The sequence below is a fragment of the Calliphora vicina genome, chromosome 5 (assembly GCF_958450345.1).
Source record: "Calliphora vicina chromosome 5, idCalVici1.1, whole genome shotgun sequence".
NCBI lineage: Eukaryota > Metazoa > Arthropoda > Insecta > Diptera > Calliphoridae > Calliphora > Calliphora vicina.
Genome location: NC_088784.1, coordinates 48,578,363 through 48,600,262, shown reverse-complemented (window position 1 = coordinate 48,600,262; position 21,900 = coordinate 48,578,363). Strand labels below are relative to the sequence as shown.

Sequence of the window (21,900 nt, the reverse complement as noted above, 5' to 3'; positions counted from 1 at the left end):
TCTACTTGTAGAATACCGTCGTGAGCAAATAAGGCTAATTGTCTCCTTTATTACAGGACACTGTTTAATCGGGACACATGCTAGAAGATTAGGCCTACGGTACAATGATTACTGTAGAAGCTGCCATAATGAAGAAGAGGAAGACACTGTGTATCATCTTTTCTGCCAATGTCCGGCTCTTACAAACCTGAGGGAACGCATCCTCGGATTTCCATTCCTATCATGCTTGGACGAGCTATCAAGGTTGAGTCTTAAACGATTCTACTCCTTCATCCGGGAATCTGGCTGGTTTAATTTGGAGGCATCGGAAGTATTGTAAATACCCTGATGTCTACCCCCTGGGTATCACAATGGAATCAGATTTGAATGGACCCAAGTGAGCTGCTTGAGGAGCAGCAGCCCATGGAACCTAACCTATATAAGATACTATTATTTATTGAATGTTTTAATAAGGAAATATTCCTTCTCCAAGCATTTAATAAATTTTAATAATATTTTAGATGTAAGGTAGTATAACCAATTCTCTGTAATATAATATTACAGATAAATAAATAAATGTATCTATAAACAAAAAATGTTTCAAATCAAACCAATAATGTGTATACTATGAATATAATACATGCACAAAAACATGATATTGTTACGTTTTAAACTTTTCCAAACGTTTGGTTTATTTCCTTTAAATAAACCGGATACTTTTGATTGCAAATAAAAGCCGTTTAGTAGTTTGAAAATTGTAACAACTCTTTATTTATTTAAAATGTTCAACAACAGAATTATATAGTCACTCAGTGTTTTTTTATACACGTTTATAAATTCGCAGAAATAAAGACACACTTTATAATGTACACGAATTCAATTGAAAAAAACACAGCACACTTTAAGGCACTCAGTTGATGTTTATTTGAATAGCGTCTCTGATAAACTGACTAACGACTGCAACCTCTGCCACTATTTATAACACTGCCATCTGCACTCTAGATTGTTCTTTAACTGTCAAAATTCGAATATTCTAGATCTTACTAATACATACGCCATCTGTGGTGTACTTTCTACAATGTTCTTTAACTGAATATTCGAATTCGAATACAGCGTTACCAACTTACGATCAAATCAACTGAAAGCTTTTATTTAATAATGTTATTTGAAAGCATTATGCTACTTTTAAATCAGCCCTTAAAATCGTTATATTTGAATTCAAGTACAATTTCGTAACAATATTTATTAATTTTATTACCAAATTTTAAAAACCGGTTAACTGAGTGATAAAAACCGGATAAACCGGTTAACCGAAAATCAACATTTTAAATTAACCATTTCGCAAAAAATCGATAATTCAAAGAAAACCGGTTTATAAACACTAACCGGTTTATAAAATCTAAACGCAGTGTAATTATTATAAGAATTAAGGTAAAACAATACATACTGTGTGCTGCATCACGTTTGGCCAGTTTTTTACTATTGCCTACTCCACGTGCAACAATCTCATTCGAGGTAACTTCCATCACAAATTGTCGTCTTCGTGAGTTTTCTTTTCCAGATTCGCTAATTAATTTAAAGATAGGCTCTTTTTCTTTTTTATTATGATGCCATTCTAATAATTTGCTAATGGGATTTGGAGAATCTGCATTGATGGTTAGTTTTGTATTTTTTTGCCATAGGGGTTCGGATTCTTCTTTACACTCAACTAAATTTATAGTTTTAGGTTGGCCACTTTTTTTTGGTGGAACTTTTAATTTTACTCGTTTTAATGGAGATGCAACTGGCGTTAAGGGTGGTAATTTGTTTAACTCTTCAAGCATTTTTTGAGCTGCCTTCTTTTTTGAAACCTTTTTTCCAGTTCCTTCGCCTTCCGTAATTATGTCTCCAACTATACAAGCTGTAATAAAAGTGCGCATATGTGCTGGACCCTCCTCTCGCAACACTTTAAAATCAACAGGTAAATTTCGTTTTATGCCGATTTCGAAAACAAGAGATATGGGCGATTTGTTATCAATGTCGTCAAAACTTTCATTTTCAATCTGCTCATTATTTATTTCTTCCTTTATCACTTGCAATGCACTAGAAGCCGCATTGTGCTTAGCTTGTTGTAGTGTCCTCCCAACCCCCACAAATTTTTTTGTGCCAACTATAAGAGTAATTTTACAAGGATATGCTGAGGGAAAGTAGGTAGAGACTAAAGAATTCGCCTTAGGAGTTGGCCCATTTAAAATAGACTGTTGAAATGGTGAAAATCGAACTGGACATTTAGACAAAAACTGTCGCTTTTGATTCATGGTTTGGACATGTTTAGCGTCGTTTACTAAGTTTGTAACATATGCACCACTAAACTTCTCAACCATGTCTGATTGTTGCGTTGTTCTACTTGCTTCAATCGGTTGAGTTGTAGATCTATAAATTGTTTTAGGGCTATCATTCTGTGCGAAATTATTTTCGGTTAAAGCCATTTGTCGGGGATCAAAAATATAATACGTTTGTTGGCCAAGTTTCATAGCTAGAGCGTTTAATTCAACTGTAGGTGTAATATTAGATTTTAACAGATTGTTGTCATCATTTCGACGACTTGTTTTAGGTGTAGGATGTTTGTATTTTGTTTTTTCTATTGCCTCCTTTGCAGCTAAATGTTGTGCTTTTTTGATTTTAAATCCTTCCGCAGTATATTCCTCATCTCCTAATTTGAGAGTCACAGTAAAACGTTTGCAATGTGCTGGCCCATTTTCACTGGTAAGACGATACTGAAATGATATCTAAAGAAGAAATCATTTGTAATAAATATAGAATTATAAATTACTTAAATAGTTAGTATCAGAAATATTATTGTAAAATATTTTTGAATTTTTAACAAGAAGAAGGAATCCAACAGACCTGCGCTGATGATAGGATCTATAAATTAAACATAATTTTGCGTCCAACTGTGGTGGGACGTAAATAAAAATTAATATTTAGATTTAAGATTTGAACAAATTATTTATAGTTCACATTATTTTGAGAAGATACAATAAATAAAATATGAAAAAAAAATATTTAACTAGTGTTAAGCACAAACACCAAATAAATTAAGAAAGTATAATCTGTTAAGCCCGACCATATAAGTAATACCCCAGCCAGAGTAGGAAAATAAACAAAACATTTCGCAAACGTTGCAAAATGTACAAAACAAATCAAAATTTTTATATTGTATTGTACATGAGCAAAAACAAAACAAAAACTTTTCAAGTGACAAAGAGAGAAAACGAAACGATTAGCTTTTCACTCATCTGCATTATTTAATTTACCGTTACATTCGTACATTTGAGTACAAAACAGATAGAGAAACGTATTTTTTATTCGTTTAATTTTTGTACTGTTTTCTCTATTAAGTATAATGAGTAAATCAATTACCAAACATTTGTTAAACGTTTTTTATCAGAATGTTTCAATATTGTTCTTACTATTTTTTTTTTTTAGATTCGTACGTTTATATTAATGTACAGTTTGCGCTCATGTGCAAAAACAATACAAAACAAAATGGGACAATCATTCTCATTGTTTATGTTTGGTTTTTGTTTTACTCACTGCAAAGAACAAAACAAAACGTACTCTGACCCCAGCAAAACTTGGTAATGACTTGCAATTACTGAACAGCTACTTGAAATCAATGACTACTTACCATACCACCTACATTACATATAAGTAGTTCAGTAATGTCTGGTATATAATCTGATACATAAGTACTTGTTTATGAGCTGATTTACGAAATTCTGAATTATTTCATAATAAAACGCTTTTAACGTTTTATTGATTAAAATCTAATATAAATTGATGCCTTCTTGAAAACTTTCAAATATTTTCAAAAAATATGCACATGTGAATGAGATGAAAAATATTATTTTGTATGTTAGAGAAGTGGCCACTTAAAATCTGTACGGATTAAAGCGAGCATAACTTTTGCTGCACAACTTTTCTCCCCACTTCTACAGTTATTCCATCATATTTATTTCACTTTGTTCTCATCAAAATCTGGCTATTTACTGTACCTGCACTCTTTTTCAATTTACGTTTACGCCCAATATATCTCGATTGGACGAAGATTTGGGCAATTTGTTTAATTGATGTGTTTTGGTATAACATCAATATTATTCTCATTATACCACTTCATAGTTGTATTTAAGTAATGACAACTTGGCTAAAACTTTATATCAGATGTGTGATGTCTTATAAATGACAGCAATCGCTATTCCAAACTCTCTTTTTATATATAATTCTGATGTATGTAATTGTTAAACATGTCTGAAAAACTTGACTCTTGAAACCGCAGCGCGGATTGCTTGCCAAATTAATAGTTTTGTTAAATTTTACGTATTTATATTTAAAGGCTACACAATCTCGAGCTGCCGAGACCTAAAATGTTTAACCTGTAGTGCGATTCACTAACTTTTAACGAACCGACAATCGTAATGTTTATCGACATAAATAATCGCTTGCAGTAACGATAGTGTGATTCAATAATTTATTTTTAACGATTGTTTACAGCTGTATTTCTGTCGACAAAATGTCAAAATAAGCGAAAAGCAGACAACCAATATTTGACGCACAATGAAATAATTAACCAGTGGTGTAGTGAGTACAGCGTTGACTAGCAATCGGAAGGTTGTTGGTTCGACACTTGGCTGCGACTTACTTTTTTTATTTATTTTTTTTTGTAAATACATAATTTTATAAATAACTCTATTAACAAAACAACTTATTTCCGGCCAAAATGTAAAGGATTACTTTTGAGACATCGCAAGCAAAATTAATCGTCAAATTCCCTTATTTTTCAGCATATTTTTTTATATTTTTTTGTAAATATTAATAAGTTAAGTAAACAAAATTGTGTTTCCATTATTTTTACGATAGTTCCAGCTACAAAAGGTGAAGATGACGAAGAAATCATTGCAAATACACTTTATCGATTAAATAAACACAACTTAAATTATTGTCGCTAACATAACGAAAAAAAACTGCTTAAAGTAACAGCAGACTTCAACCGACAGCGAATGTCGTTAAAAATGTTACTGAATAGCAAATTCGATAAATTTTCGTTATATTTATTTTAAAGATACGATTATCGTTATAAAAGTTAGTGAATCGCACTACTGGTATCTGCCGAAAATGAGATTTGGCTATTTTTTTAACCCGACAAAGTCGGATTTTCTAGATATTTGTGCACAATTTTATCTCTAGCTTCATTTCTCATTGTGCCTACACTTTTTAAAACTAAACATAATGACTTGCAATTGGGGTTTGGGGTCCGGGAATTTCGACCGGGAAATCCCGGGATTTCCCGTAAAATTATTGTCAAGAATTCCCGGGAAATTTAAATTTTTTTCCCGGGAAAAACGGGAAATTTTAAATTAATTAAAAATACTTTAATATATTTAAATATGACATCTCTATTTGATGAATGGCTTGTTCCAAATATTAGTGGGGGTTTTAAACACCATTAAGGATACAGTAGAAGCATTAAGCCGAAATGAAACCATTTTTCTGATAGGTGATGCTATAATGAACACTCTTTATGAACAGCAGTTTTCTAAAAATTCTACGATTTCTCAAAAAACGGTTCTTTCACTTAAATTAAACCTAAAAACTTTAACATTATAAGATAAATTATAATATAAAAACACAATGTTAAAAATTTATGGACAGCAAATGTATGAACGTCTATTTGACCACAATGTTCCCTCATCTGTTCAAAGCGTTGATGGTGAGGTTTCCGAAATACAAATGGATGAATGTTTTAAAAACCAATTAGAATATTCAATCAATATTGAAAAGGAAAGCCCTAAACATTTAAAATCAAATGCTGAAAGTTTTAAGCGGGAATTAGATTTATTTGAAGCAAGTAGCAATCGGAAAATACATTTTGATTGTCTTTATATTTTATATAAAAAAAAATATAACAGAAAAATAAAAGAAATAATCTAAAAAGTGCATTAAAAATCCCATTAACATATTAATCGACAACGAAATATAAAGATACGTTCACAATTTATAAAATTTTGTGCACTTAATTGCTCTTTTACTCTACTATATCATGAATACCGCTAATATTTAATTTTATAGTAACAAGTGATCTCCAAATATTTTAAAAAACTTTTTTTTTTGGTTTTATGTGGGTACAATTGAATTGTAATGTATTATTTTTCTTTTTTTTAAAATAAAATGACACAATTTTATAAAATAATTTTCTTTTTTACTAATTTTTCTAGTTGAAATAACATTCCCGGGATTCCCGGGAAATTAAATTATCCGGGAAACCCTATTTGCAATTCATTGTAGAATAACGGTAGATTTGTTGTTAAAAACATATGTAAATCTTTTTTTATTTTGAAAACAGGGGGCGGTGTTATGATTACTAGAGTTGGATCCATTATGATATGGGGGTATTTCTCCTCTTCTGGTGAAAAACAAGTAAGAAAGTATGGTCGGTCAAGCCCGACCATATAGTACCCGACACTAAGTAAAAGAGCAAAAACATTTTACTTTTAAAATTTCAATAATTTATATTTTTGAGTGATTTTCGGAAGTGGGCCTTATATGGGGCATATGTCCAATTATCATGAAATTAGGTCGTGTGATTTATGTCTATATTAATGTTAACTATGTTGAATTTTGTGAGTATACCAACATTTTTAAGCGATTTATGCACGTTAAAGTGATTTTCGGAAGCGGGTCTATATGGGAGCTATGACTAATTGTGGACCGATCGTAACAAAATTTGGTGACATGAATTTTGTGTATATAATACTTATTTGGAGCGGAACTTGTGGAGATACATATATAAATTAAACATTTATGACCGATAAAAACCAATTTCGGGAGGACATTTGTATGGGGGCTAGGTGAAATAATGGACCAATTTCAGCCAGTTTATAGGCTTAGTCCTTAGGCCGAAAAAATAATATGTACCAAATTTCATCGAAATATCTTCAAAATTGCGACCTGTACTCTGCGCACAAGGTTTACATGGACAGCCAGCCGACCAGACGGACGGACGGACATAGTTTAATCGACTCAGAAAGTAATTCTAAGTCGATCGGTATACTTTAAGGTGGGTGTTAACTAATATTTTTGGGCGTTACAAACATCTGCACAAACGCATTATACCTCCCCACTATGGTGGTGTAGGGTATAATAAGATTGATATCAAACGTGACGTCGAATTTAAAGACTTGGGAGTTATTTTTGTGTTATTTGTGAATCATATTGATTACTTCAATATGATTCACAAATGACATTTTAACATCAAAAATAACTCCTAAGTCTTTAAATTCGACGTCACGTTTGACATCAATCTTATTTATTATGTAATTGAACATAATAGGGTTTAAACTACGCGTATAAGAGCATATTGTATGTTAGGTTTTTTAAGAAGAAATTCAAGGGAGTTTAAGGATCCTTTTACTCTTAAATCCTTGTATATTTAATTTTGCTCAATTATTTGGAGTCCATTTTATAAAAAGGAATCTAACCGTATTGAACGGATCCAAAAAAAATTTTGCTTTTACATTATTTGTTGGCCTACTGATCCTTCTTAAGTATCGAAGAGGAAATTGTTTGGTCTTCAAACATTGGATGATCGCAGATCTTGTTGTTGTGTCATGTTTGTTTATAAAGTTTTATCTGATCAAATATTATGTACCGAAATTTGTGTTTACATAATTTAATCCGCCAAGAGATATGAGGAGAAACCACATTTTTGAGGACACTTTGCATAGGGCAAATTATGCTTTAAATGAGCCTATTACAAGATGCCTGAAATTATGTATTTCTCCTATATTAAATTTTAATGTCAGCTTGAATAGATTTAAATTAAACTTATTTATGTTGTACAATTAATTAATTTAATTTGGGTATTCTGTAAGAGTTATCTGTAGATGAAATAAATAAATAAAAATAAAATAAAATCGCACGTGACATAAAACAGAAGTCATTTTGAGGTACATATAGATATGTATATGCGAAAATTTTCGAATCGTGAGAAGCGTTATGTTTTCTTTTAATGTCTTACACTAAACGAAATATTTTTCCTTTACAATCCGTCATATTTAAATAAAAACAATCTTTGGATGATTTTATAATAAATAAAATTTAATATCGTACGTAACATACCGTACGTGACAGATTTTTCTCTTATAATAAAACAATATCGCACTTGATCAACAAGAGGGTATTAACTCAAAATTTTGAAAATTTCACTTTTTTCAAGAAATCAACTAACAACATCAATATCTATCTACTGTAAAAATTTCAACGTATTCCGATTACTCTTTCATCTCGAAAACAACATTTGAGACCATTTTCGTGATAATGTAGTGACTACTTTTATACAACAAAAAGGTATTATTTTGAGTTAATACAAAAGTTGAAATAGAAATGCATCGTATATTTTCATAAAAAAGGTATTATTTTGAGTTGAGCCTTTATTCCAGTTAAAAAAATTCAAATTGTTTTATTTATATTTGGTTGTATTTTGAGTTGATACTATTTTGTTGATAAAATTTGTTTTACTTTATGATTTTAATTCGAAATGTGACAATTTTTATAATAAAATTGTTCACATTTTTTCAGAAAAATGGTATTAACTCAAAAAACAGATTTTGTTTGCAATAATTGAAAAAATTTAAAAGAAAAACAATGTAATTATATTTTTAAATGGAATTTACATACTATGATGTATTCAGATTTTCAAATTCTCTTAAAATGTAACCACAAACAGTTTTTATCCGGTACTGAAAATTTTAAAATTTTGAGCTAATACCCTCTTGTTGATCAAGTGCGATATATGTATATTAGAGTATCCCTTAGAATTAAATTTTTTTAAATGTTGAAACGGTACCCCCTGAAAACTTTCGTAATGACCTAAAATACCACCAAAAAATGTTTAGCTGGTTCTAAGAAGGCCAACCCGTGCCGACTTTCGATTTACTTTTGAGGTGCATTTACAAGGGGAAAAATGCATTTTTTCAGTTTTGTTAAAAATTTTGCTATTAAGTAATTACTTTTGCAATTCAATTTAAAAGAATCGAAATGTGTACGTAATTATCGATCTAATGAGATATAAAAGACAAAAATTGGTTAAAAATGTTAAAGTTATTAAAAAATCACCAGGCCATGGCCATTAACGTTTCTCAGGACAAGAAATGTAGGAACCAAATTAACATATTTTGAGAAATATTAAAACAAAAGTTTATTCTTAAAATATATCCATATTTACGTGTATATGAGTTTTTATCAGTTTACATCAAAATCGGCCCAAAAATATATAATATTTCGTTATCTTTCTGATGATCAAAAAATTCTGAAATTTGTTTAACAAAAATTTTTTAAATTTGAAATTAGAATTTTGAAACTGCCGTTAAAAAAAATATTTTTTTTTGGTTGTACCTGCGAATAGGTTAACTGTAGCCTATGAAGATAAAAACTCATATGCAAGTAAATATGGATATATTTTAAGTAAGAATTAACTTTTGTTTTAATATTTCTCAAAATATGTTTTGTTCCTACATTTATTGTTCTAGTGGCCTGAGGCACATTTTAAAAAAAAAAAATAAAAATGCATTTTTTGCTCTTGTAAATGCACCTCAAAACTAAATCGAAAGTCGGCACGGGTTGCCCTTCTTAGAATAAGCTAAAATTTGTTTCGTTGTATTTTAGGTTATTACGAAAGTTTTAATGGGGTACCGTGTCAACATTTCAAAAAATTGAATTCTAAGGGACACTCTAATGTATTGTGATGATTGTTGACTTCTAGTAATAGTAGTTGAATTCTTGGTTTCAGATTAATAATTAATTCTTTATTTTAAAAATTCTTTTCTTAAGCCTAAAATTCTTAAACACTACTTTTGAGTGACTCAATATCTTATTTTCTATTGGTTCTTAGACTCTACTCAATGTAACAATTTGCATTGTTTACATTCTACACATTGGTGTATAGACTCATGCCTGTCTGTGTTTTTGAGTGTGCTTGGAACAAAGCATATTGTCAAATATGCTGACTGTTCAATAAATGTTTTGAGTTATTAAACCCTTTGTTCAATACACAATTCTATTTTAACGCCAAACAGTTGATCTAATTCTTGATCAGCCGCGCTACTCAATATCCCAACAAGCAAAATGGGACCACACACACAACACGCATGTTCAAGTGTTGCACCATGAACATTTGTATTTCAAGTACTTCATGTGCACACTAAAGTATATTGTGTAAATATATGTACACTGGTGCATATTCCTATAAAAGCACTTAATTTTTTCTGTATTTTTGTTATATCTTTGTTGTTCTTACCCAAAAGCACAATTTAACTTTTTTAATGAGATACAACTTAACGGTACTTTTTGAAAGTAAACAAGTTTTTTTTCTTATTCTTGTTGTTTGCCTTAATTATGCGATCAAATGTTCTTGGTGCAATTTTAAGTGGAAGATTCGTATAAACGCAGACGTGAAATTTTTTTAAAAAAAGTTACCAAAAATAAAATATTATCAATTTTAGTTTTTTTTCAACCAAAGGTACGTTTCTAATAGTAACATCTTTTTCTAACTTTTTCTATTTGAATCAATAAATTTCATCACTTTTAAAGATCTCCAAGGGAACTTTTTTGTCCGATCAAGAAAAGATTAAAATTAAATTTTTTCACGACCAAGGATGTTCCAATAGAGAAATTGGACGTAAAATCGATCGTTCGGAAAGTGTGGTGCGAAATTTCTTGAAGAAATGTCAAAATTATGGAGTTCGCAAACTTACAAACAGCGCTGCCAACTTTGACGATTTATCGTCATTTTGACGATTTTTTAAAACAAATTTATTAAAATGACGATTTTTAATTTTTCCCGCGAACAAAAATTACGATTTTTTAAAAGCAAAACATATGGTAACCTTTTTTCCTAAAATTAAAATATTGTAAGTCCCCTTTTGCAATGTACAAATTGAAAGGCAGACAGCGTCCAATTTTATATTGAATTGGTTTTAATTTTAGCGATAAACTTTTAGAAGGATTAAACTCCATTGAACAAAAAAAATTATTCAATTTTCCAATTGGCCAAACTTATTCCAAATTTATTAAATGGAAAAGAACTTCATTATCAAAAGTTCGAGAATTACGTAATATGAAATTCACCGAACTCCAAACATTGGAAAAATATTTCTATTTTAAAGAGAGTCAATAATGTAAAGGCCTTCCCAATTTTAACACAATTTGTTTCGAGTTTAATGGCACTACCACATTCGTCGGCCAACGTTGAAAGAATTTTTAATATTGTAAATTTAAATAAAAGAAATGCTTTGGATTCTTCAACATTACAAGGAATATTGTTTTCAAAAGATTATCTTAAGTTAAATAATTCTCAGTGTTTTAATATAGCAATTAAAAATGACTTATTAAAAAAACGTCACACAGAAATGTACCAGAGTAAAGTCACATAATACCAAAATTAAATGAATTATTTTTTTTTATTAAATAATAACTTTATTTACATGTAAATAAAATAAAAATATTTAAAAAGTTAATAAAAAACAGTTTTTGGTATTTTTAACGTATTTTTGTCTTGACGATATTTTTCTTTTTAACTTGATGATTTTTTTTTAAAAATTGACGATTTCTCCAATAAAAAGTTGGCAGCACTGCCTACAAAGGAAAATACAAAACTAACAAGAAGACAACTTAGGGCCGTTTTCTCATTAGGTGATTATCTTTTTTCCCAACGAAATACTGCAGATTAAAGAAATTTGGTTTTCTCAATGTCTCATTTGCTTCTATTTTGTCGCAAAGCTAACCCGACCTCATCTGCCAATTATTTATTTATCGTACAGATAAATTCCATCAGCTGACTGCTGTTCATAGTTTTTATGTGTTTGTGTTTTAGTAAACGAAATTAAATAGATTTTATAAAAAAAAAGTTTAATAGAGGAATTAACATTAATTTGATTGAGGATGAACTCGAAGAACATTAATTCCAAGTGAATGCTGAAAGAGTTTATCATGCCTGGCCTAACTACCTTGCAGACATTCAGGATAATGTATTTTTCAAAAGATTCCGGCTGTCGATGGCCACATTAAACAGCTGATTTATGTAAACATGTTGTCACTTGAAGGCAAGGTTCCCAACTTTCACATCTATTTTGAGAGGTATTGCCATCTAAAAATAATGTTTTTTGTCGGTATCAGAGAACGGATTGAAAACATTCACGTTTACTGCCCATTCATAAATTCATTGCTATTGCATTGCCTTTAATCGGCAATAACAAAAAATTGCCGAGCTATGTGTAAACACATTTGTTTTTCTGATTGCCATATGAAAGAAACTAAAAACATTCATACCATTCCTTAAGTATTCGTTGACATTTGTGTGCATACATATGTATGTAGTTTGTGAACATATAGAATCTTACGGAATTAGTATTTAAAATTTTTTAAATTAAATGCATATAACATTGAAGTCGGCCATGATTTTTAAACAATTCTTTTTCTGTTTAACATATACATTTATTGTTAGTCCAATAAAATAAAAATGGAGAAAATCGGGAAATATTTAGTCCCCATATTATCAAAAAACTGTAGTAGGGTGGGTCAAAATTTTTAAAATTTAATTTTAAAATGCGAATATCTCCTAAGCTATAAGAGATAATTGGTAGCTATGGGGTTTTTTATAGTACTCGACAAGGAGATTCTTTATATGTAATTTTTTGGAAATCGAAACCCAAACGAAGAAATAGGATCGTTTAAATAATGTAACATACCCGAGGTGTCCTACTTTGGGGACCCCTGGCCTCGCATCTGGTGGGCCCATGAGGTCGAAACTCAAAACTTAAACTCGACATTTTTCTATTCTATTTTTTTCTATTCCACTGTGCAACACCAGTATGTTGAGTTAGACAAGTTTAACAGTAAAACTTTTAACATGTATTTAAATTCATTCTATCAGCATTAAAACCATTCACACCATTCGTTAAGTATTCGTTGCTTTTGGGAGTGTCAGTTTACTTTTATAGAAGACAAGCGAATTATGTCATGCATTGCTTTACAGAATTAATGTATATTGTCAACAAAAGGCTCATGTTTTGTGAATGCATTCAAAAGCACAAAATAGAGCATTCAATCCGTTTTCTGGTCGGTATATTGAGAAAACCAAAATTGTTAACGGCCTAATAAATTTATGTCGACAGGCAGTTTGTCGATACATTGAGAAAACGGGCTTTAATCTAATAAAACAAGAAGCAACCCGCAACAAATTGAATTCCACACAAAAAAATAATAAATTGAATCTTCCAGTGACTTCCAAACACGTTGCACACATTTTACGAAACGATGAAAACATAAAATGGAAAAAGCCGAAATGCTAAAACTAAGAATTAAACAATAGGGTGGCCCTTAATAAACGAAAGTTGGATTTTGGCCATTCTCACCCCCCAGTTTGGTGAACATTAGTAAAAAAATCATCCTGAAAAAAATTTAGTTAAATCGGTTGGGGTCAAGCCCTCTGAAGTTTTGATATGCATTTACAAGGGGAAAAATGCATTTTTTTTTCAGTTTTTGTAAAAATTTTGCCATTAAAAAATTACTTTTGCAATTTAATTTAAAAGAATAGAAATGTGTTATGTAATTGTCGTTCTAATGAGACAATTACATAATATGTTAATTTTGTTCCTACATTTCTGGTTCTAGTTGCCTGAGACACGTTAATGGCCTGGCGAATTTTTAATAACTTTAACATTTTTTGACCAATTTCTGTTTTTTATGTCTCATTAGAACGACAATTACATACACATTTCTATTCTTTTAAATTATATTGCAAAAGTAATTTTTTAATGGCAAAAGTTTACAAAAACTGAAAAAAAAAATTGTTTCCCCTTGTAAATGCATCTCAAAACTTCAGAGGGCTTTCGGCACGTCTTAACCCGAACCGATTTACCTTAAATTTTTTCAGGATGATTTTTTTACTAATGTTCACCAAACTGGGGGGTGAGAATGGCCAAAATCCAACTTTCGTTTATTAAGGGCCACCCTATTAAACAAGTCTGGGAGGAAATTGATTCCAATCTGCTTAAAAAATCAGTGGAATCAATGCCAGACCGTATTTTTGAAACAATCCATAACAAAGGATCATCCACACATTATTAATAATACTACAGTGGCCCATAAATTAAAGTGCGTTTATAGGAAAATTCCCTTACAAATGGCTGTTAATATCGAAAATTAAGTAAAAAAAATAAAGTACAAATGATTTTTTTTTTTGTAAACAATATTTTAAGTGAAGTCTTAACTAATTTAATAAACAAATTTGTAGCCCCCTAAATATGTTCATGTTTAATTTTTACAATCAGTACCAGTGTATACAAAAACTAAAAAAATTAATAGAAGATATACATTCGGGTCAGAGACAAATTCATTTCACACTAAATGCTAATTGGGAGCTTATTTTTAATCGCAATTTTATTTAGGCTAAAATTAAAAATTAAATATAGTCAGTTTAAACTATTATTTTTGCCAATAAAATGTTGTAATAAGCTCTAAATACTTACACATAGTAATATTTTAGTGTTTTCTCCTATTCAAATCATCTTAAAAAAAAGTTTCAAGAGTATTTGGGTTTTCAGTCGTGGTATTCATTCTCGTGGATTTGCCCATATACATACTACTTATTTATAACTTTTTAAAGTTTAAGCGTAGGTTAAGTAAAAAAATTGAATAGTGAAAAGGAGGCAGTGTTGTTAGTTCTTCGAGTTTCTCCAAAAAATGTCTCTTATTAAAAAAAATGAGAAGAGAAAAGCAGGCAATATTTAACTCTTTCAGCCACGCTTTTTTGTGTATAAGTTTAAAATCAAAACAATTGCATTTTTACTTTAATCAAGGTTAGTTTATTATAAAAAGTAAGAAAAAATTAATCAAAACATGAAAAAACCACCCCATTCCAAGGTTTTTTGTGAAGTGAAGTGGTTAGTTTACTAACCACCGTGGCGGTTGACATTAAAAATAACTATGATAAAAATTTTTGTGTCGTATAAATTTAAATAAATATAAATATTTTTGACTAAATTTTCTGACTAAACAACAGAAATATCAAAGTAAACACTATGTGCTTTTTTTATTGATGCGTGAAAGTCTCTTAAGAAAAACTGATTGTTATAATATTTTCAAATTAATATATGGGGGATTTCACGTCAAGTGAACCAACTTTTAAAATCGATGTCTTCAGGATGGAATTTACACCAAGGTTAGACCTATTGGATAGTAATTCAGACCCAATTTTTCAACAAGATCGGTCCAGAACTCTCTGAGTTAGAGGGGGTCAAAATTTGACATTTTGTCCAAACATGTGATTTTTCTCATCCATGTAACTTATTACCTATTGTTCTTAGCAAAATGTGTTCTAAATAGTTTAGATAGCTATTTCTTCAATCTTTCGAAAAAAATATTTAAAAAAAAAATAAAAAATTTTTAATATTTTTTTTCCGAAATCAAAATCTTTTTTAACTTTTTTTTTCAAAATGGGGCCTTTTTTAATAAAATAAAGCTTAGATATTTTCCTTGAAGCCCTATTTGGTCGCTTAGTGGGATGCGAGTGGGATATATAGCAAAATAAATGTTTTGTAACTCAAGATATACAATTTTAGATTTTTTTTCGGCAAAATCGAACTTTTTTTCAAAAGGGGCCATTTTTTTAAATTTTTTTTCAAAAGAAAGCTTAGGTCTATTCCTTTAAGAGCTTTTTGATCTCGTAGTGGGACATCAAAAAAATGTTTTGTAACTCAAAACATGCAATTTTTTACTTTTTTTGCAAAATCAAAAACTTTGTTGACTTTTTTTTTCAAAATGGACCCTTTTTTAATTTTTTTTTGCTCAAAAGAAAGCTTGGATATTTTCCTTTCAGACCTATTTGGTCGCTTAGTGGGATGCGAGTGGGATATATAGCAAAATAAATGTTTTGTAACTCAAGATATACAATTTTAGATTTTTTTTCGGCAAAATCGAACTTTTTTTCAAAAGGGGCCCTTTTTTAAAATTTTTTTTTTTTGCTCAAAGAGCTTTAAGAGCTTTTTGATCTCGTAGTGGGATGTTGAAATTGTGTCTGAATTACTATCCAATAGGTCTAACCTTGGTGTAAATTTCATCCCGATCGGAAGACATCGATTTTAAAAGTTGGTTCACTTGACGTGAAATCCCCCATATTTATCTAACCAGAGCACAGGGCAAAGTTTTGCAAAATATCATAAACGATGACTTCAAAAAATATAATTGTTTAACAAAATGGCAATAGATGACAATAAACTCTGTTTTAAAGTCTACAGAAAATGTGGTTAGTAAAGTGACCACCTAACCGCAAAGAGTTAAATGTGGAATGGATCATGTATACCAAAAGATATTTCTTTTCACCGTAAATTCATCAGAATACCCAAATTTAAATAGTAATTCAACCAAATATTAATTTTAATATGTCCTACTCGGAAGCTGTTAAATGTTCAGATTTGAGTTATATATCTCGATTGGAGAAATTAGAAAATATGGTAGAAAATCTCATTAATATGATAACAATGATAATGACCAAACTATGCAAATAAATTTTAAAATAGATTAGATAAATTTCATAAAAACGAGACTGAAGTATTTATTAAAAAAAATAATATAGATATATTTTTAGTATCAGAGATTCATTTCACAAGCAAAACATATTTTAAAATAAATGGATTTGATACAATAACTGCTTTTCATCCCTATAATAGGGCTCATGGAATTGCTGCTATTTTAGTAAAGTCTACTATAAAAAATGAAATATTGGATGCATTTGAAGATCAATATTTTCAAGCAGCTGGAATAAAAATTAAATGCGATAATTATTTTATAAATATATATTCAATATATTTTCCACCTACAGTGGTGGTCAAAACATATGCAACTAGTAACAGAATTTTACAAAAATTGTTTAAATTAGTTTTAAAGGTAAACAAAAATATTAATTTGCTTATAATATTTTTTATTAATGCTTTAAAAATAAGAGTATGAAATTTAATTCAGAATTTTTTGCATTGAAAAGAAAAAAATTAAAAAACTACGTATGGGTTGATATTTCATTGGCCAAAACATATGCAACTAATTGCTTCGAAACTATTTATGTCTATAAAACTTAATATTTGGTGGCAAATCCTTTTTTATACTATCAAATTAATTTTCAAATCTAACCCCAAGATACCATTTCATTCCTTAATATCAGTAATTTTTTTTTTTTGAACATTAATTCCTAAATAAATTTTCGAGTTCTCTTAAATACGCTTGTACTTAAATTTACTAATCCCATTTTGAAATTTCATAATTAGTACGTTAAGAGATTACTAACCTAAATCTAGCTCATCACTACGAATGCACAGGCCTATGCAACGTGGGATTAATAAGAGTAAGTTTTATTCTCTTTAAGCATTATTATTGTTTCTTACTTTCATTTATTTATGTACAATATGTACCTTAACCACTTATTTTATAAACTTATTTCTTTATTGTTTTTGTATTTCTTTTTTTTTTTTTTGAATATTAAATAAATAGTTGTGAATTGATCAAATTAAATAGCTATGATGAATTAAATGTGAATATAATTTAGGAGAGTCAAACAAAAACTAAGTGTAGGGGTTCCCTTTAAATTAATACGGTATAAGAGGAACAATGGTTGGTGTGGGCAAGGGATTAAGTTATCTAATAATCTCTCACAGCTTAATGATATCCAAAATAAAGTAGTTTCAGTTTAAAATTAAAGGTTTTTTTTTTCTCAGTCCGTCAGTGTATAATTGTTATTTCGCACGTTCAGATTATTTTGTATATGGTAGTGATTTCTTTGATGGATTTAAGTGACAAGAACCCCACCCCAAACCGACGAGTCCTAGCTTATGTGAACGTGCAGCCACATAATCCATCCATTACATCTAGAATGAAACATTTTTTTTGAAGGATGCCATTACAGAATTGGCGCCCAACGTGGGGCACAGACATTTATTTCTAGCTTTTTGTTAAAAGCTTATTAGATTTTTTTTTGCTATTCAACATCTTCAATGTCTTGCTCTATATTTTAGTACTAGAGAATTTGTGATCAATTTAGAAGTAGGTACTGGAATTATAAGATCAATTGCTGAATCTGCTTTTTGACTTATCCGTATTGATAACTATTTTGTTGAACTTATCTCTAATTTCAAATTTTTTTTTTTTTGCTTTTAATGCCTAATTGTGGATTTGTTTGTTTCTACATTGGTATTATAATTGTTCGTATGAGATTACAATTTTTTTTGTGAATATACAAAATAGTTGTCCAGCGTTCATTATATTACCATGGATTCACGTCGATACCATATTTAGGTTATATATGGATATCATTATGCTACATATTAAAGCTTACTTTTCGTTTGACCTCCTAAAATAAATCATAAATAAAGAAAGACATTTGTTAAATATATTACATATTAAATTTCATTATATAATTTATATCCAGTTTTTATTTCGAATAAATTTGCTGGCTTTTCTTCTAATGCCTCCCATTAATAGCTGCACAACTTTTCTTCCCACTTCTACCGTTATTTCCAGCATATTTATTCCACTTTGTTCTCATCAAAATCTGGTTATTTACTGTACCTGCACTCTTTTCCAATTTACGTTTAACAATTGCCCAATATATCTCGATTGGACGAAGATTTGGGCAATTTGTTTAATTGATGTGTTTTGGTATAACATCAATATTATTCTCATTATACCACTTCATAGTTATATTTGAGTAATGATAACTTGTATCATATGTGTTATGTCTTAAAATGACAGCAATCGCTTTTCCAAACTCTTTTTTTATATATAATTCTGAAAATTGTTTAAAAACATGTCTGAAAAGCTTGACTCTTCAAACCGCAGCTGCGGATTGCCTGCAAAATTAATATTTTTGATCAATTTTACGTATTCATATTTAAAGGCCACACAACCTCGAGCTGCCGAGACGTAAAATTTTTGATCTTGATTTTTTTGATTTTGAAAACATATGTAAATCTTTTTCCATTTTGATAACATGGGGCGTAGTTATGATTACTACAGTGCGTACCGATTTTAAGTGGCCACTTCTTTACTCTTGACTACTTTTTTGATTCCACGAAAAATTACTAGAACTCTTGAAATGCAAGAAAATTCATTTCCGCTTCGTGTTACACAAAAATCATTTGAGTTGACAAAAAAAAAAAACAGATTTGTTCGACAATATTAAAATGATTACTTACTTTGTTATATCTTGCTAAATCATTGATGAGACACATTGGGGTTTTTTCACGGGCATTTTTTATAGGGTTTTCGTTGATATCTTCAAAATTAGATTCATCAGAGTGTGCGTTATTACAGGAATCTTCTGAAAGAGACAAAAAACAAAATTTAGGTTATTAGTAGGGGGCGGATTTATATGCAAAAGCATGTTTTTTCTCGAACGTCCAAATGTAATGTAGAATAATCTATCCGAATCACACATTTTGCAGTAAAATGGCATCGATTTGTTAGGCCATATTTTTGCATATTTTATTGATAATGCATATTTTGTTATATTTAACATCAAAATGCATATTTATAGACATATTATAGACATTTTTAATATTTTATGTCGTCAAAGGGCAATATATTGTCTGGACAAAAGTTTTTTGTCGAATTTGTTACAGAAATAGCTTTAATTGTTATCGACTAACATTTTTCGCCATCAATAAACTGGCATTAAGTCTTCTTCATTTTGCTATCAGAAACTGAAAATTATCATTTCAAATCCCTTAGCTTCAAAAAAGTTTGGAGTTTTTTTATATATCAAAAATTCTTGAAATGTATCAAAAACATTCATATTTGTTTTCATTTCAATTTCGATTTAAAGAAATTTCATTATCGAAAGATTTTGTAACTTCACAACTGTAATGTCCAATCTTCGTTTGGAAATATTGGCTTGTATCTTTAATATTTTTTAAAGGCCTATTTCAAAAAATAATTTTTATGAATTTAAACAATATTTTAAAATCAAATATTAAATGGGAGTTTTGCTTAAAACATTGTTTAAATTTAATATTGTTTTATGTTTAAAATATGTTATTCTGTAAACTATCATGAAGCGACCTCTACATTTCAATATAAATACCTGCTGCTAATAGGGTCAGGTAATTATGTATTTTATGTAGAGAGAAGAATGTGGTAACATTGTCAGTAGACTTCTTCTTAGCTGCTTTTGGGCTGTAATGTCAAAAATAAAGATACAAAACTTAAAAACGTGATTTTCAAGAATTCGAATCTCTCTAAAAAAGGAAATGACTCTATCTTTCGTATTTTAATTCTCAGCTTGAGAAGACGATAATTTACCATCAGAAAATAAATTTTACCTAGTTTTGCATTTTATAGGGTAAGACATATGATAATGTAGAACAAGTCTACAGGTCAATTAATCTGTAATTTTATTTAGAGAATTTATCAAATTCATCGAAAATGTGGTGGAGTAATGGAGCTTGCTCAAATTGTTTAAGAAAAACAGAGATAATATTCCTTAAAAATTATAGTGAAAACGAGTAAGTGTGTGATATAACCTGAAAGTTAATTTGTATTTTTTTTAAAAATAATTACAATATTTAGAAACCTTTTGTGTGTGATCTATTTGGTTTCGTAGTGTTAAAAGAAAAATACTACATTACACCTGATACGGAAAAACTCATATTCAAAAAAAAGGGAAATTTTATATTGAGATGCATTCCAGAGGTATATGTTAAGGAAAATAGATACAAAAATCCTTTCCAGAAATCCCTCATCAGGAGTTACTTTGCCTGAAAACAGACTTAATGTCTTCTTCTTTTCATAAGACTCAACATTTAATCATAAAAGGTAAAGAGTAATGTTAAGTTATGTTTTTACTCTTTCGAGAAAATAAATACATATAATTTTTACTCTTTAACAGAATTACAATTCATGGGAAATATTGTTAATGGAAATTGGAATCTGATCATAAGCTATTATCAGGCAGTTTGAGAATGGGAATAACGACATAGGGAACATAGGAATTTGGTGTTCAATAACAGGCCATTATTTTCAACAGTCATTACGTTAAGAAATCCTTAAGTGCTACAACCAAATTTCTTTATTCTAATTAATTAACTAAAAAGAAAACAATTAAAGATAAGAAAAAAAAAAGAATATAGTATATATGTATATATAGTGTTCGGTATGTAAGAAAAACAAAAATTAAAAAATCTTATAAATAACCAAAGTAATTACCAATTTGAAAATTAGTGCTTAAAAAATTAAAAATGTTTTCAAAATTAAAGAAATATTTTTATATTTTCCTAAAATAAATATTTAAAAAAGAAAAAGAAAGAAACAAAAAAATATTTTCTGTTATACAAGTGTGAAAAAAACAAAGGAAAAGCAAAGTAAAGTAAACAAAATTAAACGAAACTAAATAATTAAATAAAAGAACCAACAAATTGAGAATCAACAAATTACATTATCTCATCACATTCCCCGTACACCCGCATATTGGAAGGTCTTTCAACAGAGCTGCTGTACAAGTAAGTGATTTTGTTTATTTTCTTTACTGCTTTCTCTAAAGAATCAATTGTTTTAATGTCTCATAAGTAAATGAAAAGAAAAAAAAACTAATGTTAAATGAGAAGAAGAAGAAAATCAAATTTTTATTAAGTTATTTTTTTTAAATAGTTCAAAATAATACACATCTGACAGTACTGATCATAAATGAAGAATGAAAACATTTACTTATGAACATTAAAACCCAACACACATTTTTTAACAAATAATTATTACTATTTGTTATATATATTTTTTTCTAATTATTTATATACATATTATTTATATAATATTAAACTAAATTATTTCGCGTAAATAAGTGGTTAA

The 21,900-nt window shown here is 29.2% G+C and overlaps 1 protein-coding gene across 1 annotated transcript in view; it reads right to left on the bottom strand.

The window, feature by feature from the left end:
- The window catches only part of stau (double-stranded RNA-binding protein Staufen), a 261,511-nt gene that overhangs the window by 42,241 nt on the left and 197,370 nt on the right, over window positions 1-21,900 (bottom strand). Inside the window, exons 4-5 of the mRNA XM_065511992.1 lie at window positions 19,257-19,381; window positions 1,427-2,747 (exon numbers count right to left, since the gene is read on the bottom strand). Coding sequence (XP_065368064.1) covers window positions 1,427-2,747; window positions 19,257-19,381 — 1,446 coding nt within the window. The remainder of the gene's footprint in view (window positions 1-1,426; window positions 2,748-19,256; window positions 19,382-21,900) is intronic.